The sequence below is a fragment of the Schistocerca serialis genome, chromosome 6, assembly GCF_023864345.2.
Source record: "Schistocerca serialis cubense isolate TAMUIC-IGC-003099 chromosome 6, iqSchSeri2.2, whole genome shotgun sequence".
NCBI classification, from domain to species: Eukaryota; Metazoa; Arthropoda; class Insecta; order Orthoptera; family Acrididae; genus Schistocerca; species Schistocerca serialis.
The window spans coordinates 208,391,724-208,417,002 of record NC_064643.1 but is presented as its reverse complement, the minus strand read 5'-3'; the positions used below and the strand labels follow the sequence as shown (position 1 = coordinate 208,417,002).

Below are 25,279 nucleotides of genomic sequence, written 5' to 3'. Positions count from 1 at the left end.
TTGTAATGTATTGGAACACACAGAAGCCGTTTATGTAAAGAGGATTCTGGCTTGCACAAAAAAATTATAAGTGTACTCCTTCAGCCACTTTGATTTTAGTTCAATTTTAGACACCACTGCACTTTTCAATAGTCATACCATTATCTTCATATGGATTAAGACTTTTTACAGCAGAAACAACATCTGGTTCATATTCCATGTTAAACTGGATGACTGCTTTCTCCGGTTGGGTAACTGGTGTGGGTTAGGGACACTCAAGTAGCCGTAGTGGCATCCAATAGAAATACTTGCACCAGGCCATTGAGCCACATGGAATTAATTAATACAGACAATGGAATTTATTTGTGACATGCATGTGTCTTATCTATTTGGCAGACAGCGATTTGGAAAGATGGTTACATATTGTCTTGCAGTTGTGAAGAAACAGTAATGCCAGTTTGCAGAATTGGAAGGTTTTACAAACATTTCTGACTGTATGTAAAAGCCATATTTACTTCATAACTGGAGGACATTTAACTGGAAGACACACTTGCTGTACGTTTTCATAGTACACATCACTCTTCATACCAGCCCAGTTCTCATATGGTAGCAGCATACAGATCAGTGATACACAAAGGAAAAAAAAACTCCACTAAGTGATGGAAAAACAACACAGAGAAATGGGAACCATTGCACAAATAGCTGCAGATGATGGATAACTCCCTTCACTTATAGACAATTTATCCGATGAAGTGCGAAAGAAAGGTGAAGAAAATAGAAAAATAATAATAAACCAAATAAAATGCCCACTGTAGGTATCCTGTATTTATGAAACATTTTTTGAGAAATTGCCTACACCTTTAAATATTACAGTATTGTAACAGCTTTTCCACTAACAATAAGTTATGCCACAGCTTACCCCACAGTATTAAGAGCAATGCTGAGATCTGCTCGAACCCAATATTGGTGTTCATATTAAATGTCTTGTTCCATATAAAGGACAACTGGACATAACTTTAATGTCCAGTTTAAACGACACATCAAATACACAGGACACAAATATGAAAACATAAACATTAACTTGCAAATACTGCATAAATTAAATACAACCATAAGATGAGCCTGTTTGAAGAGCTTGATATATTTGTACACAGCAAGAAGATTGGACCAAAATGGCTAAAGGGAAAAATTCAATCCATCTCAACCAACCTGTTAATAGTTTTCTCAAATATATCTACGAACTGTAAACAGTGTTTATGTTGTACACTTCTACTTGTAATTTGCAAAGGAATAATGCTTTTAATTATTTTGAGGTAAATGATGCAGTAATATAAACCTGTCAAAATCTGAAAATCCATGTCACTGATTTTAATCACAGTTTCATTTTTGTTTTAAAACAGAAATAATTAAATCATTAATTCCATGCTACTGTATTGTTACTTAGAACTAAGAATTCCCAAATAGTAATATGTCTCACTGTCTTTGATGTATCTCTCGCCAATGCTTAGAGCCTATGTGATAGTTTTTATTTTTCAGTGTAACACTTGCAAAAATTAGAGTGTGGTGCACTATATATGTATACAGCAAGAAGTATTATTCCATACACACAGTAAATACAGCTTCTACATACAGATAGAAATGTCTACAGCCCTTTTCAATTATGCAGATTATCACTTCACCAGTGCAAGATGAAACATAACCTTCCTTCCATAATACTGTTTGCCACGTAAATGGAATATGTGTATGCCACAAGTAGTTTTTTCAATTTCAAAACATCATAATCCACTTGATGAAGATGGCATGACCATTGAAATGCATCGTGACACTTGATATAAAAAGTACAAGCCTCTGAAATAGTAAATTGGTAATTTTTTGGATTAACTGTAGGGGGCTTCTGGCTTGTTCACCTGATCCAGCTACCCTGATTTTTGCTTCAGTGGTTTTCCCAAATTATTTCAGAAGAATCTGAGCTGGTTCCCACTAATAGACCATGGCTAGTGCCTGCCTCTTTCCTCACCCATTATTAAGACTTGTAAAATGAAGTAAATTCTTATACTATATGTTTATTCTGTTTTATTTTTATTATGTGACTGAGCTCATTTAGGATTGTGGAAGGTACTTACCAATGTTAGTTAGCTTCCCTCTGTGTTCATATTTTTTCAAATTATTTAGAAAATGTTCTCAATGATTTGGCTCTTGCATGGGTGCGCCTTTGCCACATATCTTACTTTCTTTAGTTCCATCTTCCCTTATATCTTGTAGTCTTTTATTTGCCTGCTATCTTCTTCTGTCTTCCATATTTAATTTATTTGTTTATGTCAGTTAATTATCATTTATGCCCAGACTTTGAAATTCTCTCTCATCTATAACGCGATGGATATATTCATCCTTGTGTTCATGATTGTGGTGTTTTTCTGTCTTGAGTTATATCTTAAGGTACTGGGGAAAATTTTTAACTTTATTTTATCCAACATAAATAGTGTTTTTATGGAAGCCAGCAAGTGAGTCTGTGAACTAATAAAACACTACATGACATAATATGTTTTCATGCATACCACTTACATCCTCTTTTTGTCACCCAGTACTCAATCATGTGCATATGGTCCATCAAATATTGTTTACAGTCTTTCATGAAGTGGCTAGTTTTACATATTGTTGCACCATTTCCTAGTAAAGTTCTTTGACATGAAGTATGTTTCTTACCTGTAGATGTGTGCCATATACTGTGGTTTGTCATATTTAAGAAGCCTTATCATGTGTTACAGCTTTACAGGAAAAATTGTACTGTTATTGTAGAAAGAAACTTAAATCAGTAAATGTTTATTTTGTTGCAGCAAATAATGCTCAGCCTCCTTCTCCACAACCAGTTCAAATGTATGGTACACTAAAAGGGCTGGAGCAGAGTATGAACCCTCAACTGATTAAATATTCTCGTGAAACTGATGTATCCATATCATTGGCTAGAAAAGAAAATAGGCGTCGATTATTTAGTATTTATCCACACATATTGGTGAGGCTATTTAAATTTTCTTTGTATTTACGAGAGACCATTTGATAACTACTCATAAGATTGAAATTGTTTAACAAAGACCTTTAGCTCACAAGTGTTACTGGTACATGCTTTTTCGGTGAACGTTTTAACATGTACTAATAACATAATATGTCTTTATTTCTAGGAGTCTGAGGCTTTAATAAAATTAACAGCCATTATTCTCAACATTTTGTTTATTGTTTATGGGATCTGTCTAAGACATGAAATTCGTGCTAATATAGACAAGTAACCCATTTTCTGCAAATCCCGTATGAGGATATCCTCTGGGATCTATAACCATGTAAAAAACACAAAAATACTGTGTAAGTTATGTTGCTTGTGTACAATTACCCTATCTGGCTTTTTTTTCATTGCTTATAAATACCCTTAGCAACTGCCAGCTAACTTATTTGAAGTAGACCTAAGGAATGTGATACCACTCCAATCCATTTTCGTCTGCAACTTATTTAGAAGGTGAAAAATAATACCGTATAATGTTCATGTATTATGCTACAAATACAATCATTACGTATGCATATAAAAAATACGTCTAAAATCGTAGGGTTGGACTCCTCACACCTTGGCAGTAGTCAGTTGTGGTTGTTGGTTTGCATTCTCTAAGCACTCTGACACCACCAACAGTGTGGAATGCTATGTTTTGGATACCTTACAATGCTTTTCAACAAAATGGGAAAAGACAGATTGCTACTTACCATAAGGAGCACACATTAAGTTGACAGGCACAATTAAAAGACACTTACATAAAGCTTTTGGCCGCAGCATTCATCAACAAATGAGAAACACACACACCATTCATACAAACTAGCAAGCACACCTCATGCACCTACAATCGCCAACTCAAGCATCTCGGCTGAAAGCTTTTAACTGTGCCTGGCTGCAAATTAATGTGTGCTCCTTATGGTAAGTAGCTATCTGCCTTTTCTACAGTGTTGATATTCCTACCTGGCATTTCCATTGTTTGATTTTACAGTGCTTTTCATAATTTTCAAATAATGTCTTTTAATATTGTAGTTAAAAAACCATGCTTTTTTAAAGTTTCATTTGTTTTGTGTATTCTGAGATCTAAAACTTACATTCAGTGAATATTTTGGGGTGTTTGCATTCTTGGGAAAAGCGACAGTGGGCCCTGGGAAAAGGTAACAAGTAATATGCAGAAGGAGTAAACATTGGCTATCATATTTCATATTCCTGTTATCAGTTTGACCTGTTACTTGAAATAGAGAAGAGCCTCAACCAGTTTTTGAGCAAAATAGGTCCATAGAAAAGCCAAGTAGAAAGGAAAAAGTCATATTGTGAGTTGGCAGTCAAGGGAAGATGTAGGCCAGACGCTATGTGAAAAGATAAGTGTATAATATGAGGTCACAAACATTGTGAAACCTGGTGCTAACCTTAGCCAGGTGACACAGAACACAGGGGTTTTGTGCAGAGATTTGGATGACAAAGCTCAGGTACTTATAGTGGGAGGAGTGGGAAACAGTCTATCTGGCTACTTAGGTAGTCTTAAAGATGATCTGGAGAAAATAGGAGCAGCAGCAGCTCACACTTGTAAGGGTTTGTGGAGATTTTGCAGTGCCATGATCAGCCCTGAGTTAACAGAGCTGTCAGCTGAGGAAACGACGAGCTGAATGGATTGCTTTGAACCAAGTCATATATCTGTGTTGTACATGTTGCTACAGTTGGGGGATGGGGATATACAAATTATGGTCTGCACCTGAATAGAAAGGGGAAGGGCAGATTAGTGAAGCATTTTATGGAAAGTGTAAAGGGGCCAAAAGCACACAAGGCAGAATGTCTGTGACTACTCGAGTCAGGAGTGTCACATTTTATACGTTATAGACAGACAGTCTCAAAAGAACATAGGGCAGACCGGGACCATAATATATGCAGCAGATTCCAGAAAAATAAAGTTACAGTGGAACTTTGATTCTGTGTCCTCCGATTTTACATTTTTCCCGATTCTATACAATAAATTCGTAGTCCTTGTGAAAAACCCATAATATCAATGCTAAAAATTCCTTGTTTTTAAGTTTCTTTCTAGCAAAGTTAACTCAATTCTATGTTCTTATTTGATGTCTTGCTGGACTTTGCCCATTTTCTTCCTATTTGCATTTTATGTAACTGAACAAGTTATAAGTGATGGAGTTAAGAGAATATTTCTGGCCATTGTGTAGAGGGGAGGTGTGAGAGAGGAAATGCTGGCATAATCTACAATTGGCATTGCCAAAACAACTTGCAATGTTTAGCTTCACTGCACAATGATAATTGGTTGAATACGCTTCACACTACTTTTCGCGGGAAGTGACATAATCGTGACGTGGTGGCACTGTGAAGGCGATCAGGAATGAGGCTATCGATTTGTCGATCGCTGTAGAGCGTCAATTTTATGTTAATGGATGTGTTAGTGACAGGAGAATCTCAGTTGTAGCAAGAATTCTTTGGGGATTATATTTGTGATTGCACATCATGCGAAACATTTGAGACAAGGAAGAATATGAAATTTATTGCTCATCATTTCACTTGCTGCAGTTTAAGGTGTGCTCTTACGTTCCTGTCTAATGTCACACTCAGAAATCAGCACATATTAAGAAATAAACAATGAAGTACTTGTGACAAGGAACAATACGAATTTTATTGCTGGTTGTTTCACTCACATGAATGTAAGTAGTCCTCTTTAAGTTATTTGTGTAACTGCACACTCGGAAATCACCACACATTCAGAAATAAACAGGCAATATCTATTTCATCCTTCATTCTTTAAACAGACAGAAATGTGTACAACATCAAATGTTGCAGAACATATTGTATTATTATCATAATGAATGTGATAACAATGATAAGATGAAAAAATATTGACATATTGTAATCATTGATACTTTATTAATTGACAATTAATGATAAGTGTGATGTATTTTTGGTATGGTACTTTCAACCAGCATTTCTTTCAGATGGCATACTGCACTCATATGTCACACAGTATGAGGCAAATGAATAATCAAAGATCACACATGGATTGTTCATAAGTGCTCACAAAAGTCAGTAGTTAAAAGCCCACTAGTGATATCACAACAGCAAAAAGTAATGTGAAGCAGCATCCACACTGCCACTGGAAATGTCTCTGTTGCAAACATTATTTCCTACAGTGTTTCACATCTGTTTCTGGTTTTGTTTCGTGTCTCTGTTTCTGTCCACACTGGCAGCAAACATTTCTTTGTGTATTTTTATCGTCTGCAATGCTATTTGTTGCATTGTTTTCGGATTGTCTGCCGTGTCATGTCGATGAGAAAACTGTAATATTTGCTGCTGCATTACTAATACTCAAAGGGTCATGCAAACAAAATGAAAGATGTCGGTCGTTCATTCTTTTTTTATTTTTATTTATTTATCTTGACTTATGACATGAAGGCCATAAGCATCTCTCAGTGTTTAGTAGTTTTATGGACTAAGGTTGTGTTTATCAAAAAATTTCGTAGTTGGTTTTAAAACTACAAAATTATTTGGATGGAGAGTTTGTATAGTAGTTGGTAATGTTTGATAAAATCAGGTTAGAAATTGATTTTTTGGTTTGGATACAGTCTTCTTTGGTGAGCAAAAACATACTAAAGAACAACTGTTTCAAAAATCTTGATGTATATGGGAACTGAGTATGGAAGGCAGCTCTAGTTTCTGTAATTTCACTTGGATATCATATAACATTTTTGAGTTTCTGGCAAATATGGTATCACCGTTCCCTAAAAAAAAATATAGAAATTTCAGGAAACGAATTACAATGAGACGTGCTGTTAGTCTTAGTTTTTTGTCAATAGGAGAGTCATTCCAGAGCCTTTAGTATTTATTTCACATTTTGAAACAAGCTACGATGGACGACTTTGTTTTCTTTCTACGCAGTCTTTCATAGTATTCTACCCAATGTAGCAGCAGTTTCCTGCAGAACGTCTTGTTTTAATGCTGTTCTTGTACTGCTTAATTCATATATTCCACAAGCATCCATCAGCCTGGTACAAGGATAACAACTTAACAGTCTGCTGTCTTGTCCACTGCATTTTTTCCCCAGAAAAACTTAATAAGTGAGAGAAAACAGAACACCTAACGACTCTATACAACAGACCACACAATGTGACATGCAAACATACATGTGTGCTGTGCAATGGTGACATGCAGTAGCTGACCTGAAATATTGTTTCCTTTGATCAGTACTGACACTGCTGTGGGTAGATGTTTCTGAGATTCAAAAGATGTTTCCAAAAGGTGTCCACATCAAGTAGCCGTAAACATATTTCAAGCTTAGTAGTGTGTACATGACTTGTAAGTCTACCCCACCCAATTAAACAGCCATTGGCTATAGAAGGAAAACACACACCACCACATGTGAGATTCTGATGCCTTTCACCATACCTCTGTTTAATTGACCATTTGCTTCTTTTTTTGCTTTTTTTTTTGGGTGAGCACAAAGGAATGATGTCTCAATTACGCATAGCATATTTCAAAGGATAATTTGTGGTCATAACATGTCAGAAAATAGCTCAATTACCTTGTACTCGGATACCAATTTCAATTTTTTGACACGTTTTCACTTGCTTTTACACATCTGTGATGTTTTAAGAACTGATGAAATTCATTTCTACAAATTATTATTTAAATATTGTATTGTACATTTAATTTCCTTTGCTTGTACAGGTGTTATACAATTTTTAATCATGTACGCCAATTACATATGTGTTTACTCTTACTTTGGGTGTTTTAATGTTTTATTCGACTCTGCATTTTCCTCAGTTTTGTGGTTCTTAAGTATGGGTGTCATGAAAATTTTAAAAAATGGGGGTTCACTGTAGTTGTTTCATCAGAAGTAAGGGGGCTGAAAATTTAGGTAGATGATCTGCTTGTGTGTAGAAAATTTATAAAATTCTGAAGTGATTGATGTTGTTTATCTCTCTGAATGTCATGTAACCACAGGGATAGAGAAGCTAAATATCAGGGATGATAGATTGGCATCATTTTCGTGTAGTGTTAGAATGCAAAAAAGAGGAGTTGTAACACGTGTGAAGTTGGACATAAGTGAAAAATATTGAAACAAGGAATTTTTGTTTAGATCAGAACCTAAAGCATGTGCTTATGAGTTGTTTCTGCAAAATACTTCTCCTGTAATTGTAACAGTCTACAGATCCCCTCCCCTTCAGTATTTTTTGAAGAGTCTAGATGCATGATTGAACTATGTGTCAGACAAGAAGAAATAGTTATTAATTTGTGGAGAGTACAGTGTAGATTTCTTAAAAGTTTGTGGAAGGGAAAAAGAACTGGACTCATCGTGTAGTTGTTTCAGTCTAATTTTACTAGTGAATTTTCAAACATTTTCATAGACAGTGCACAGGCTAAAAACAATGTGTACCCAGTTGTTAATGGTCTATCTGATCATGATGCACAATTAATGGAAATAAACAATGTGGCACTTTACAGCTCTGAATATGTTTGTGCAAAACTGCGAGGCTTATGGATGAGACCTGGATACAGTATTTTAAGAATTAGCTGAAAGAGGTACTATGGAATGTGTGATATATAGAAAGAGGTGTTAATGTGAAATTCAGTATATTCCATAGTACATTTGTGACAATTTTGAAACTAGCTTTCCTAAAATGTTATTCAGAAAGTCCGTTAAAAAAAAGAAAAGAAAAAAAAAAAGTAAGCCGTGGAAAACTAAAGAGATTAAAACCTCGAGAGAGAGAGAGCAAAATTGAAATTCATACAAAGGCCAGAACAAGTCAAGATTTGACACAACTTGTATTCCCACATTCTTACAAAAATTAATAATGCAGATAATTAGATTAAAACTATATGGAATATTGTGAAACAGGAGACAGTACAACCAGTCAGCACAGAAGGTACCTTCACAATTAAACTAAATAACTATGATGTGACTGATAATTCACAAGTTGGAGTATTTTCAACAATCTCTTTCTAAATCTAGCAACAAAAAATAGGATTAAATGGTTAAGTTGAAGAAGCAAGAATACAATTTAAAAATATCAGTCCACAAAACATTAACCAACTAGAAGTAGCACCAACAATCTTCACTGAAGTTAATAGACTTATAAAAGTTCTGAAAACATTAGGTGATATGGTGTTGATGGAATTTCAAACAGAATTTTGAAAAGTTGTCCTAACTTGATAGGTAATGTCCTTAGTGATAAATGTAATGCATCACTATCATAGGAAATTTTTCCATATTAAAATATTTCATTGATAAACCTCCATATAAGAATGATGTCAAGAAAGGCTTAAATAATTATTACCAATCCCCTTACAGATGTGTTTTTGCAAAATATGTGAAAAAGTAATGTATTCAAGAGTAATTTCACATTCAAGCAAAAACAATTTACTTAGAATATCACAGTTAAAATTCCAGAAGGGTTGCTCGACTGAGACAGATGTTTGTATGTTCACTCACCAACTATTACAAGCTTTAAGTAATAAACTAAAACCAGTTGATGTTTCTTATTTGTTTTCCAAGGTGTTTGACTGCATAAATAATGTTGTTTGTTTTTCAGTCCAAAGATTGGTTTGATGCAGCTCTGCATGATAGTCTATCCTGTGCAAGCCTCTTCATCTCTGAATAACCATTGCAGTCTACATCCATTTGAACCTGCTTACTGTATTCAGGCATTGGTATCTCTCTACAATTTTTACCCATCACGCTTCCATCCGAAACATAATTGACAATTCCTTAAGGCCTGAATTGTCTTCTGTCTGAAAATGCATTTTTATACAGCCATGTAGCCTAATATTGATTGCCCTTTGCGTGTCCATAAATAAAAATCATATCTATCTCAATGGAGGCCATTTGTACAATCTTGGGTTAAATCCAGGGATAGATAACTGAGGAAGAGGCTAACCATGGGTTAAATTGTAGTGCACGTTGTATGAGACCATTTTATTCATGGGTTAATTATTTCCGGAATAGCATTCCTGTCCTGTTATGTTGGCAACAACTTAAGAGCGCACTGGATATTTTCGCGTGCGTCATTTCGTATTTAGTTTAGTCATCATCTGCAGAAATAGCATGTGTAACGTGAATGATAAGCATTCTCCAGATCGCAAAATTAAATTTGTTTGAGGAGATTTTGAGGCTGGTAGATACTGTAGTCGAGTTCAAGAGTGTTGTAGAAAACATGAAATATTCCGCAGTTTCATTCATTGAAAACATTAGTGCAAAACATTTAATGAAGTTTGTAGGGTACTTGCATGTATAGCAGTATAACGATCTATTGTAAAATTAGTTGAAGGGTCAGGTATTTGTTGGTTGACTAGTAAGAGAGCCTTCTGGATTTCCGAATAAAGTATGGGAAAAAATGCAATAGTTTCCATTCAGAAACAACTTCACACAGATCGACTGAGCTGGAACAACAGACGTACGTTATTTTTTCCCCCCAAGAAACAAGCATGTAGATATTATGTCTATGAAGGGCAGCAGAGGCTACAGATCCATAGTGCCCCATATATGAAACGTTGTATATAATGAAATTTATGACATGATAAAGTTGTCAAGGGAAGGACGTCATGATCCAAGTAGGGACATAGTATAAAATCGATTTGAAATGCAATCTGCTTCGTGAAATAGTTGGTCTTTTAAGAGTCTCCAAGTGTGACAATACAGACATCACTGAGATTGATTTGACTGACAATCCTGAGGGGTGTTACTGGCTAGTTTGCTGTTGTATTTGTGTGTTAGAATGACTAATTCATTAGAGCAGCAAGGGGTTTCTACTGAACGTACCTGTGCTGAATTTTTGAACATTGTGCATCCACTTTTACAGTTATTGGGAATATATAAATCTTGTTTTTATGAGTGATTATTAATAATTATATTGAGCATATAAATGGAGAATAAGATGCCAACATTTACAATAAACAACTGTAATCCTTATTATAATCGAATGGTTCAAATGGCTCTAAGCACTATGGGACTTTACATCTGAGGTCATCAGTCCCCCAGATTTAGAACTACTTAAACCTTACTAACCTAAGGACATTAAACACATCCATGCCCGAGGCAGGATTTGAACCTGTGACCATAGCAGCAGCGTGGTTCAGGACTGAAGCACCTAGAACCGCTCGGCCACAGTGGCCGGCTCTTATAATCCTGGGGTAGAAATGTACCTATGGCACATATTCAAATTGGAGGCTGTTATTATATCTCACCCTAAAAATTTGATGAACAATAACTATTTCATACATAATTTTGGCTTTTGCAATCATCTTTGGCAGCTGTATGTAATGTGGGAGCGAAGAGGAAGTAACTGTAGACATGACACCTTTACTGTATTCTTGCTTTTCTGCAGTCATCTCAGCTTAAAACTGTAAGTTTTGTTTTCAGAATAAAAATACATGTTATCAAGTGTGAAAGAATTAGCAGAGTTGCATATGGTGCTGCTTCAAATGTAGCATGACAAGAACCAGAGAAGGGAGGAAGAACTGTATTGGTTAGAAAAGAGCATAAGTTAAAATTTAGGATCAGAAAGTACAGCTTAAACAAATGATTTCAGAATAAAAGTATATTATTCCATGCAAATGTCTTTATTTTATTTTCAGTTAATTACATCAGAGAACAGAAATAGCCTAATTAACAAAACTGTGTATTGTGCCTATTGTCCAGTGTCTACGCATCAATTTAATAATCCTCCTGGCTGTCCCCTTGCCAGTACCAATGAAGTTCTCAATGGACAGAAAAAAAATCATCACAGGCAAAATATTTGAGTGTCAGTAGTAGCTGCTTTATTGGTGGAACAGAGTAATTTCTGAAAAAAAGAAAAAGAATGACATGAGACAGTTTGTTTGACAATTCAAGAGAAATGTAAAAACATAACTTGCTAGCAAGTCCTTTCACTGTTGCGATTACGTAGATTCAATAACTAAAGATTACGTGTTAGCTGAATGGACGAGTACCTATGTTCTTGTGACACACAGATAACAATTACTTTATGATAAATATGGATGAGGTTTTGTGGATAATACTAATAACCAAGAAACACAACAGCCATATACTTCTTTCTTAAAAAGACTAACTTTCCTGTTAATTTTACTGTGTTAAACTTAACTTGAGCAAGCACAAGTAATTTATATGTTTGTAGGAATAATTCTAGGTTGTGTACAACTTTTTTGCCCAGAAGCATTCAGTAAAAGATGTAAAGTTGTTGCCCCAATGGGAGATAAGCATGAACAATGTTTTCTGCTGTAGATGTGGCTGAGTGAACTCTGGACATTAGTTACTATTTATTACATTAAACAGTCATACTAAGCCATCAATTACAGAAAAATGGTGCTTCGCAGAAGTGCAACATAAGATATTTCAGTTTTAGTTACCTTCAGCTAGCTACAATCTGAAATAAAGGAGGACACTGAAAATAACTTAATATTCAAGGAAAGATAAAAACATAGCTTTCCAGGCATTCCTTCCACTGTGCTAAAACTGTGTGGATTCATTAACTAGACTCCTTTTCTGCCCCTGTAAAGTAAATGTATAATCATTATTTTATCATAAACATGGATGGGCTTATGGGGATAATACTGATAATTAAGAAACACAGCAGCTATGTTCTGTAGCTGAGGAAGCATCACCGGTTTTTTAAATACTAACTTTCCTGTTAATCTTACTGTGTTAAACTTAGTGTGAGTAAACACAGATAGTCCACAGGCTTCAGTGAATAATGGTAGATGGGAGATAATGTTGCTCTGAAGTGTCAATGTGCATGTAATTGGAATATTTTCACTAAAAGGCGAAAGTTTTCCGACACTGCCATGGCGCCATGGCGTTTACATAAAGGGTAATTCCTAATTGAAAACAGAGTGGAACAACATGTTCTACTATTGAAGTAATGTGGCTGAAAGAAATTAGAATACAACTGTTTCATTAAAAATGTTTTGCTGCATGAAAAATCAATGTTTTCGTCTAAAACTGAAACAGCTGTTAATACAAATAGTGCTCATAACTGGTGTGGTTCTTCGATTTGGTTAAGTTTATTAAGCCACTGTTAAATAAAATGAAACAGTCCTTTCCACTGTTGCAGAAATTTTAATACATGCCAGATAAATAAGACTATTTTGGCCAAGTCATCATTTTAGTGCACCTGATTTACATAAATAACATGACGGAATTCACAAAGTACTAAAATCAAATGCATAAAAAAACACTATTATTTTAGAAAACAGAGAAATAGTCTCACCTGTCTGTCATATGCTCCCATTTCTCACAGACAAGATACTAAAGACAAACTATGGCTTCCTTTGATGAGCGAAATCTGGATATAAATTTGGAATCAGCGTCATCTCACTTTTTTCTTCTTCATCATGCTTGTGAACATTTCAGACAAAATCTTGTCATTGATGTCTGCAACTGCACCTGTCACTAGTTCTGCCACTTGACAACTTATTTCCCAGTTAAGCTCGCTAACCGGCCAAAAATCATCGGTTATTTATCTTGAGTTTATTCTCCGGATAGGCATTATTTCAGGCTTGTACAGTGCATTTCTTGCGCTACTCTGGGAGTAGAGCTTAACTGGCTGCTAGCCGGAGATTGTACAGACGGCCCTAGGTAATTAATGTCTTGCAGTGGTTAAACAGAACACTTACCAGGTAGGTCACTGCTAGTGGTGCTGCTATTACTACTACTACTACCACCACTACTGCTACTGTTACTACTACTATTGCGAGAGGTAACCATAAAGTTTTAATATTACTTCAAAAAAATAAAATTATGTAATCAATTTTTTGTTTTACAATTGAAATTGGAGGAAGGGGAAAGGAAAGGAAAGGAAAGGAAAGGAATGGAGAGTGAAGGAACTAATGATATCAGCTGCAGTGGGACTTCATGCAGAGTCAGTGGCAATGAGTGAAAGTATGCTCTAGACTGGGACTCGAACCCTGGATCTCCTACTTACTAGGCAATTGTGTTAACCACTGAGCTGCCCAGACAATGTTTATAGCAAATATGTGGACTATCTCAGTGCCCTCCCACAAAAAGCCACATATCTGCAGCCCCATCTGTGTCCTCCATGGTCACTACTTTTAGATTCCGGCTGGAGGTAAAACGTAAATGAGCATCCACATTGCAGGCTGTATATTAATTGCCCATCGAGGCGAATCAGTTATGTGAACACATGGTATCTGTTCTTTTGGACATGTCTGAAAGAACAGACAGCCTGCAGAGTCCGCAGCTGTGATTCATATTTTGTAATTGAAGTTGGATGGGAGGGAAAGGAAAGGACAGGGAATTAATGGTATCAGCTGCATCGAGAATTTATGCGGAATCAGCGGCAGTGAGTGAAAATGTGTGTCAGACTAGGACTGGAACCTGGGATCTCCTGCTTACTAGGCAGTTGTATTAACCATAGTGCCACCCGGACACAGTGTTTATTACAAATGCGCAGACTGTCTCAGTATGCTCCCCGGCTGACCCATTCTCCCACCTAGCACTACCTATCTGCAGTCCTTGTCCATGTCTACCCTGCTTACTAATTATAGAGTCCCACAGGAGGTTGGATGTAAATGTATATCCGCGCTGAACCTTGTGGGTTAATTGCCCATCGAGGTGAATCGGTTATATGAATGAATGGTGTCTGTTCTCTCGGACATGTATGAAAGAAGAGTCACCACACGTTCATATAATTTTTTGTGTGTTAGCAGATACATGTGTTCAGTACTGGTACACACTGAAATTCTCAAAGCATGTTGTTTATGCACAGTGGTAACATTAGTAAAGCCATTAATAATGAATCAGAACAAAATGCTGCATCAGTTGAATTGAGTGTCATGCTGTAACTTGTTTTCAGCAAAAGCAGAAATATTCAACTGTGTTAGCCAAATCCAGATGTCTTCTTTAGCTGTCTAATTTAGCCTGACACAGCTGCAATATTTCTGCGGCTACCAAGAATAAATTACCACGTGATACTCCACTTTATCAGTGGGCGGTGCCATTTTGTTCTGACTCCGCTAACATCTTGCTCAGCCAGCTTCATTTGTTTGCCTGTGTATTAATAATACAAATTCTTTTATGTATCTATTTCTCTGATAACACTAACTTTAACATTGTGTTTACAGAGGCTTTAAAGTAATGTTAGTTACTATCTGCACCATTTCTTTTCGTATTTCACTTTAAATAAAAGCTTGTTCTTTTGTGCACGGTGGTAAAGCAATGAGTGCACAGTGAGTGGTGAAAACTATGAGATCCATGTTCAGTGCCTCAGGTGACCGTCTCTGGCTTTCTGTGAAGTATTGCAAATTGCACTTCTTTTGTGCTCAGTAAGAATCCATCTGTGACAGTTCTCATGCAAAATATGAATGCCAGAACTTAACTCTTATGAATCTCGTACCACCAAGAGATGTAGAAACTACTACATTCATGTTGTATCTCTCCCCACTTGTCTCCTCCCTTTGTCTCAGAGACATGTAAGAATTAATGGCTTTCCATGCTCAGAACACAACTGGTCTGTGTTCCTACTTCTTAATATTATAGAACCAAACGTCTAATTATTGTCAACTCTGTAATCTGATACTTATGAATGCCTGAGATTAAACTTATTGAAGCTAACAAATTACACTGTTCAACCATTTTTGAAGTGATACTTATTATGTAAATCTCAGTCATAAATGATTATCTTGATCATTTACATTGCACAAGAAGGCTTCACACTGTGTAGTCTACTTCACTCAACCAAAGCTGGCATCTTATGTAACAACTTTTACTAGTCTATCTGCCACAGATCTACTATCTATAAAAATTGCAGCCCGTGTAATAATGAGATCTTTGGATTTATCCTGTGATTTTTGTCCAAGATCTCCAGAATAGAACTTGGAAGTTATAAAAAAATTGATTTTCAGTGTAGGAGACTTAATGACTTTACTTTAGGTGAACCTAAATGCAGTTGTCATTAGGATGTATGAAACATGATGTTTTGATTTTGAACTGAAGAAAAGATTAAATACCATTCTATTTTATTTCATGACTTACACATTTTGATAAACCTGAACAACACTTATTTGCATTCTTGAAGTGCAGAACTGTGTCCACCACATCATTATATCACTATAGCTGTGGAATGTATTTTACTTCAAATAATCTGTACTCTGATTTTGTTTGTTATTGAATCATTTTATGCTTTGTGGTGCTAGAACAAAGATTGCATAGTGCCATAGCTGCTGATCCTAATTCTATTAAAAATTCTATTCAGTTGAATGTATGTGTTCATCACTATCTCTTGGAACATTAGATGGTGATGTGGTGTGTATTGATAATTATTATGTCATCAAGACCTTTTTATTTTTTAGTTGTTAGAGCAAGAAAATGGATTTATATATTGTAGTGCTTTACTGCATTTTTGGCCAGTAGAAAGTTAGAGCAGTTATTCTTTTTGCTATGAATTGGATTAATTTTTAATTCCTAATTTCAGTGCTGATCACCTTTTATTTCCAAATATACTTTTTACATCAGTGTAAGGAAAAGTTAGATTGCTCCTTATCATAAAGATGATACGTTAAATTGCAGACAGGCACAATTAAAGACCCTTACACATTTGCTTTTGGCCACAGCCTTTGCTATGAAAAGGCAAACACATACAGAAACACAAACACATTCATTCACACAAGCAAGCAGTCATCCCTGGCAGCTCAAACTAGTGTAATTTTCATGTTGACAGTTTCATATAATCTTGTGTTGCTGTTACGATGTTCATTGCAATTCCAAAGGTTGTCAGGAAGAATTCTGAAATGACAGTTTTATTTTTCAGCATGTAAAGAATAATACTGATAATGCTGTTGAGCAAAATATCGAGCCATATAGAGAACAGTTTGGTCAACGTATTTTAGTTACTTGTGAAAATATAAGATTTCGTCTTCAAGCACCAATTGATGGAGAGAAGGAAGGGCTTTGCCAGGTAAGTTGAATGATAATTTTTATACTAAAATCAGTTGTCAGTAAAATGAAATACCTCATAGATGTTGCAGACTATAATTCAGATTCCATGAGGTTATGATTTTTTTGTGTGAGTTTAACTTTATGCAAAATTAAATGAGCACAATGTGATTAGTTTGGTTTACTCAAAGGTGACCATGGAAAGGGGATATGGAGAATAATTTCCATATTTGTGGAAAACTGCAGTGCATGGGTGGTTAACATAGCAAATAAAAATTCTGTTTGTTCATCTTATGCTGCATTTGCTACCATGAGAGCACACTGCAGTTTCCCTGTGTATCCCCCACATTCACTTGTCAAGTCAAACAGCTCAATAACCAGCTGTCATAGAAATGCTGAATGACAAACCTCTTTTTTTGTTGTTAAGAATCAGTATTGATACGCCAAATTGTATTTAGTATTTTCATTTGCCTTCAAATGTACAATAGAATTTCAATTTTACATTCTCTGTTTTGTGTGTGTGTGTGTGTGTGTGTGTGTGTGTGTGTGTGTGTGTGTGTGTGTGCGCCATAAATTAGTAGCTCTTGTGAAAAACCCATAAGATCAATGCTAAAAATACCCCAATTTTACATTTCTTCTTAGGAAAGTTTACCTCAATTTTAGGTTCGTATTCAAGGTCTCACTTTATCCCATTTTCTTCCTTCATCCCATTTTCTTCCTTCATCCCATTTTCTTCCTTCATCCCATTTTCTTCCTATTGACATTTGATGTGACTGAACAAGTTATAACAGAACAGATAGTTCAGGTGTGAACAGATAGTTTACGCCATGGGTGATAGTGGAATTGAAGGATTATTTTAGGCTGTTGTGGAGAGGAAATGTTGGCATAATCTATGATAGGTGTTGCCAACAAAGCTTGCAACATTTAGCATCACTGCGCAATTATGATACGACTATTGCTACGTTTCAGCATAATGGAAAAACAACAGTTAGTGCAAATTGTTCTGATTTCTGATGTACTGTATTCAGCAACAATTTTACAAAGTCTACAGAAATTCACTGAATTGACTTCTGATAAGCTTGTAATGGCAATTGGGGAAGTAAACTCATTTTTTTTACTTCTGTTTCTCTCATCAAGGCTAAAATAACACTTTAACAGTAATGAGTCTATGAATTGCAGCTCATAAGAAAAGCATTAAACAATAACAGCAATGGTGACGAAGTACGTCATTAAGCAGATGTCTGCATTTATGCTTATGGTTTAACCACTTAGCTGCTGTGATGTTTTTGGTTTAATTCAACATGTTTATCCATTTTGCTTTTTTTGGGCGAGCACAAAGGATAATCTCTCAAAAGCATGTGTTTTGAATGTATAATTTGTAGTTGTAGCATGTCAGAAAACAGCTCGAATGTCTTGTACCCAGATACCAATTTCAATTTTTGTATCAGTGTTTACTTGCTGTTACACTTCTGTGATTTTTTTTTTAAAGAAGTGATGAAATTCATTACCACAAATTATTGCATGAACTTTGTATTGTACATTTAATTTCCTTCAGTTAGACAAATTTCATGAAAAGTATTGGAAAGGATTGTGATTTTTAGTGATATATGCCAATTACATGTGGTTTTGCTTGTATTTTGGAGGGTTTTAACATTTTCCTCAATTCTGTATTTTCCTTGATTTTTGTATTTTTTGAGTCTGGACTGCACGAAAATGTAAAATAGGGGTTTAACGGTAATTACGTAAAGAATTATATTATATCTTTTCTGCGGCAAATAGTTTTTATGTTGTTTCAGGATAATATCAAGCTTTGTAGAAAAAAAGTAGGTTTGTACTAATAAAACACTAAATGATGCATAAAAAAAGTTAGCAATTTTCCCTAAATACTTAAAAAGGAGCTTGCAGACTTCACTCCATGGCTTGGAATAGTTTAAAGTTGCTTCACTGAATCCATTTATGATCTTACAAGTTTGTATGGTACTGATAACCAATTGAAGATTCAAAGGAGTAAGTGCTCAGTACAACCATGATTATGGAATAAAGCTTAGTGATCATTAAGTGAGGATATAAGGTGAACCTAAAATGATAAGCTTTAGAGATAACTTTATTTTTAATGTTTTATAATATTCTGTCATACACAAAGAGAATTTTGTTGGCAAGTAAACGCTACTGACGATTTTGTATCAGTTTTTGCAAGTGCAATTTTAGGAATTTACTTAATAATTTATAAACTGGACTAATCACTTTGATATACAAAATGAGAGAGTGATTAACTGTGTAAAGAACAAAACTATTATCATTGTTTGGACAAATACCTGTTTTTCAGGACTTCGGAAGATTACGTTATTTGGAAAGCCTAAAGAAGTTGAAAATGGTTTGATAAAATGTAATGCAATAAAAGGAGACTGATAGATATTATTGTGACTTTTTAAAATTTATTTTGAGTAAGCCGTATTGAAATCAATGAATCCTCCAATAACTATCATATACAAACATTTCTTAAAAGTAGAGAATCCAAAGATAATGACCAAAATGAATCCAAACTCAGTGGATGTGCCATAAAATTTCCCAGCAAAAAATGTTTGCAGAAAGATGGTTTAGATGTTAGCCCTGGATTCAAGGACTGTGCAAGTATTGTTTGAAGAAAGATGGGTAACACCACTATTGCACCCTGCAATAGTGGTGCCCTAGTGTACTGGCCTTTGAACATCTGTAGGATGTGTTTTTTCATCTGGTTCATCACTGTTCTCCAGCAAGGATCGTTGATGCTTTGCGAACTCTCATAGAAACTGCATGAAGGGTTCTTAAGGAACATTTCCAGGTTGTCTTTGATTCCATGCTGCATTGTTTATATGATGGTTAGAACTTAAATATTTTTTTTGCACTCCGACTTCAGGCCACAAGTGGCCCATTGGGATCATCTGACCGCTGTGTCATCCTCAGCTGAGGGTGCAGATAGGAGGGGTGTGTGGTCAGCACACTGCTCTCCCCGTCGTTATGATGGTTTTCATTGACTCGAGTCGCTACTATTTTGTCAAGTAGCTCTTCAGTTGGCGTCACAAGGCTCAGTGCACCCCGAAAAATGTCAACAGCACATGGTGGCCTGGATGGTCACCCATCCAAGTGCAGGCCACGTCTGACAGTGCTTAACTTTGGTGATCTGATGGGAACCGGTGTATCCAATGCAGCAGGGCCATTGCCAACTTAAATAGTGGCAACTACTTATTCATAACTGATACATAAGAGTTACATGTTTGCACCTGTTACCGTTCTTCAAAGTAGTCACCAGAGTTGTGTAGAGCCTGTTGCGAGCGATGTGGAAGGCGTAGTATACCGTTAGCAGAGCCTGTTCTATTGATGGTGTGAATGGAACGGTCTGCTGCCTGTCGAATCTCTGGAACAGTTCTGAAGCGAATGCCATGAAGTGGTTCCTTCATCTTTAGAATCAAATCAAAGTCACAAGGAATTAAGTCCAGGGAGTATGGTGGGTGGTACAGTACTTCCCAGCCCCATCAACCGAACAGTGCAGCCACAGCTTGCGCTGTATGTGCCCGCATGTTGTTAAGCAAAATGATGGGTGGGTTGCGCAGGAAGTGTCGCTGCTTCTTTCGCAAAGCTGGTCGCAGGTGATGTTCCAAAAACGAACAGTAATACTGTCCATTGATGGTCTGCCGTGGAGGAATGTAATGCCTTAGGATAACACCATCACAGTCGTACACAAGAATCACCATAACTTTAGACAACTCCATTCGCACCATCAACAGAACAGGCTCTGCTAATGGTACACGATGCCTTCCACATTGCTTGCAACAGGTTCTACACAACGCTGGTGACTGCTTTGAAGGACAGTAACATGTGCAAACATGTAACTCTTTTGTATTGGTTGTGAATAAATAGTTGCCACTATTTAAGTTCCAACCCTCGTGTGTTCTGATTTTAGAATGTGGGGATATTACTCTGCATTCATTTACAATGCACAATTCTGTTAACTCGGTCATGTTCATATTATTATTTTCTTAATATCTGGTACAAACTTTGTTTCAATTACATGTATTCTTCTTTGTGTTGTAATTTTCACAAACATTAATGTAACTATTATTTAGACTCCAGTTTCCGTATTGAGTGAGTAAGTACAGTTCCAAAATAAGAACACACAACTGTTGTCTGACAGTTAGCATAAGTACTAAATAAATAAATTAATTAGTGTAGGTACTAAATTAATTAATTGGTTAATTAATTTTAGTGGAGCAAAAACAGGCTCTTGTACAACATCCCACAACACTTTCTCTCGACAACCTCTCGTAACCTCAATAAGAGATTTTTGTAGTGTGCTCTTGTGATGGTTTGCCCCTTCTGAGCATAATCTGTTAGCACCACACCATTGCAGCCCCCCAAAACATGCAGCATTACCTTAAAATGGTTGGATCTTTGCCTTTTTCTGTGACGATGGATCAATGTTTCATCCATTTGCCTTGGTTGTTTGTCTTAGGGTCATAAGCACTCATCCATGGTGGTTAGGCAGTTAAAAAGTCATCTGAATTGGCCTGACACAGCAGCAATATTTCCACTGCTTCCTTGGTTCAGAAGGCTTTTGGATGGGTATGAACTGTGGAACCTAGTGGACGGTGACATTTTGTTGTGTTCAGATGTTGAAAACTGGTCCACGACTGATTTTAACTTTTTTCTCTGTTGTCTTTATTGTGATATGCTTGTGTTTGAGCACCATAGTCTCCACTTCTCTTGTGAATTTTGGTTCTTCACAGGGTGATGGTCCATCACTTCTTTCTTTTTTCATTCGAAATTGTTTGACCATTCTTGAAGCATCTGCACACCCGTGCACAGTGTCATACAATAGTGAATTATTGCCGTACAGTTTCACCAACTCAGCAGTGAATGTTGCAACATTGTTTCCCCAAATGCAGAAAATGAATTACCACACAATGTTCCACTTTTTCGATAGACTGCTTCATTTGGTTTTAGCTCCTCTAGTTGTGCCCTATGGTACCCCCGGGGGGGGGGGGGGCATTACTTTATTTTTCTGAGGTAATTATCAAAACAGATATAGATTAATGGTGAATAATTTAGCCAAGTCATGTATTTTGAACACACTGGATTTTGTAGTTTTTCATATAAACAGTTGTTTGTCATTTCTGCTTGCAAAAGTTTCTCTGTAACTACAAATTCATTCGCTTTGCTCAGTGACAGAGAGAGAAGTGCTACATTCATATTTTTATCATTTGTTTCATCTGAGAATGTCAGTGATAAAATTCTATAAATATTTTATAAATTCGAAAAATATGTTAGATAATTCAGTCTTTATTGCTACTCGTCAAGGCAGGTTATCAACCCTGCAATGAGTAGATGGATCCCCTGTTACAGGATACTTTTATGTCAAACAATGGAAAGTGTGGGTTAGGATACCAACAATATTATGAAAAGAATAGAATGTTACTTGCCATTATGAAGACATGTTGAGTTGTCGACAGGCACAACAAAAAGACTGTTACACATTGAGCTTTCGGCCAAAGCTTTCTTCGGAAAAGAAAACGGATGCTCATTCACACAAGCAACCATACCTTGTGCACACATGACCGCTATCTCCGGCCGCTGTGGCCAGAATGCAACTCTTGTGTTGAATGAAAGCAGCAACCTGGAGCTGGTGGTAGGGGTGAGGATCCAAATGGTTTGAGTTGTGAAGCAGCCATTGAAATCAAGCACATTATGTTCAACTGCATGTTGTGCTATAGGGTAGTCCACTTTGCTCTTGCCCACAGTTTGGCAGTGGCCATTCATCCTGGTGGACAGCAAGCTGGTAGTCATACCAACATAAAAATCTGTGCAATGATTGCAGCAGAGCTGGTATATGACGTGGCTGCTTTCACAGGTGGATGGGCCTCTGATGGGGTAGGATAAGCCTGTGACAGGACTGGAATAGAAAGTGCTGGGTGGGTGGATTGGGCAGGTCCTGCACCTTAGTCTTCCACTGGGATATGATCCATGTGGCAAAGAGTTGGAATTGGGAGTGGCATAGGGATAGACTAGGATGTTGTGGGGATTGGGTGAGTGTGGGAACACCACTTTGGGAGAGTTGGGAAGGATGTTGTTGTTGTGGTCCTCAGTCCTGAGACTGGTTTGATGCAGCTCTCCATGCTACTCTACGCTGTGCAAGCTTCTTCATCTCCCAGTACCTACTGCAACCTACATCCTTCTGAATCTGCTTAGTGTATTCATCTCTTGGTCTCCCTCTGCGATTTTTACCCTCCACGCTGCCCTCCAATACTAAATTGGTGATCCCTTGATGCCTCAGAACATGTCCTACCAACCGATCCCTTCTTCTGGTCAAGATGTGCCACAAACTTCTCTTCTCCCCAATCCTATTCAATACTTCCTCATTAGTTATGTGATCTACCCATCTAATCTTCAGCATTCTTCTGTAGCACCACATTTCGAAAGCTTCCCAAACACTGCTTCCCTTTCATGTCCCTCGAGTCGTATAACTGCCATCTGGTTTCTGTACAAATTGTAAATAGCCTTTCGCTCACTGTATTTTACCCCTGCCACCTTTAGAATTTGAAAGAGAGTATTCCAGTCAACATTGTCAAAAGCTTTCTCTAAGTCTACAAATGCTAGAAACGTAGGTTTGCCTTTCCTTAATCTTTCTTCTAAGATAAGTCGTAAGGTCAGTATTGCCTCACGTGTTCCAGTATTTCTAAGGAATCCAAACTGATCTTCCCCGAGGTCGGCTTCTACCAGTTTTTCCATTCGTCTGTAAAGAATTCGTATTAGTATTTTGCAGCTGTGACTTATTAAACTGATAGTTCGGCAATTTTCACATCTGTCAACACCTGCTTTCTTTGGGATTGGAATTATTATATTCTTCTTGAAGTCTGAGGGTATTTCGCCTGTTTCATACATCTTGCTCACCAAATGGTAGAGTTTTGTCAGGACTGGCTCTCCCAAGGCCGTCAGTAGTTCCAATGGAATGTTGTCTACTCTGGGGGCCTTGTTTCGACTCAGGTCTTTCAGTGCTCTGTCAAACTCTTCACGCAGTATCATATCTCCCATTTCATCTTCATCTACATCCTCTTCCATTTCCATAATATTGTCCTCAAGTACATCGCCCTTGTATAGACCCTCTATATACTCCTTCCACCTTTGTGCTTTCCCTTCTTTCCTTAGAACTGGGTTTCCATCTGAGCTCTTGATGTTCATACAAGTGGTTCTCTTATCTCCAAAGGTCTCTTTAATTTTCCTGTAGGCAGTATCTATCTTAGCCCTAGTGAGATAGGCCTCTACATCCTTACATTTGTCCTCTAGCCATCCCTGCTTAGCCATTTTGCACTTCCTGTCGATCTCATTTTTGAGGCGTTTGTATTCGTTTTTGCCTGCTTCATTTACTGCATTTTTATATTTTCTCCTTTCATCAATTAAATTCAATATTTCTTCTGTTACCCAAGGATTTCTACTAGCCCTCATCTTTTTACCTACTTGATCCTCTGCCGCCTTCACTACTTCATCCCTCAAAGCTACCCATTCTTCTTCTACTGTATCTCTGTCCTCCATTCCTGTCAATTTTTCCCTTATGCTCTCCCTGAAATTCTGTACAACCTCTGGTTCTTTCAGTTTATCCAGGTCCCATCTCCTTAAATTCCCACCTTTTTGCAGTTTCTTCAGTTTTAATCAACAGGTCATAACCAATAGATTGTGGTCAGAGTCCACATCTGCCCCTGAAAATGTCTTACAATTTAAAACCTGGTTCCTAAATCTCTGTCTTACCGTTATATAATCTATCTGATACCTTTTAGTATCTCCAGGGTTCTTCCATTTATACAACCTTCTTTCATGATTCTTAAACCAAGTGTTAGCTATGATTAATTTGTGTTCTGTGCAAAATTCTACCAGGCGGCTTCCTCTTTCATTTCTTAGCCCCAATCCATATTCACCTACTACGTTTCCTTCTCTCCCTTTTCCTACAGACGAATTCTAGTCACCCATGACTATTAAATTTTCGTCTCCCTTCACAATCTGAATAAATTCTTTTATTTCATCATACATTTCTTCAATTTCTTCGTCATCTGCAGAGCTAGTTGGTATATAAACTTGTACTACTGTAGTAGGTGTGGGCTTCATATCTGTCTTGGCCACAATAATGCGTTCACTATACTGTTTGTAGTAGCTTACCCGCATTCCTATTTTCCTATTCATTATTAAACCTACTCCTGCATTACCCCTATCTGATTTTGTGTTTATAACCCTGTAGTCACCTGACCAGAAGTCTTGTTCCTCCTGCCACCGAACTTCACTAATTCCCACTATATCTAACTTCAACCTATCCATTTCCCTTTTTAAATTTT

The 25,279-nt window shown here is 36.7% G+C and overlaps 1 protein-coding gene and 1 pseudogene across 1 annotated transcript in view; one reads left to right on the top strand and one right to left on the bottom strand.

Annotated features, from left to right (window-relative positions):
* The window catches only part of LOC126483634 (dedicator of cytokinesis protein 9), a 344,753-nt gene that overhangs the window by 73,188 nt on the left and 246,286 nt on the right, over window positions 1-25,279 (top strand). The window contains exons 8-9 of the mRNA XM_050106687.1: window positions 2,814-2,989; window positions 16,801-16,947. Coding sequence (XP_049962644.1) covers window positions 2,814-2,989; window positions 16,801-16,947 — 323 coding nt within the window. The remainder of the gene's footprint in view (window positions 1-2,813; window positions 2,990-16,800; window positions 16,948-25,279) is intronic.
* LOC126485822 (5S ribosomal RNA) lies at window positions 20,009-20,126 on the bottom strand (annotated as a pseudogene).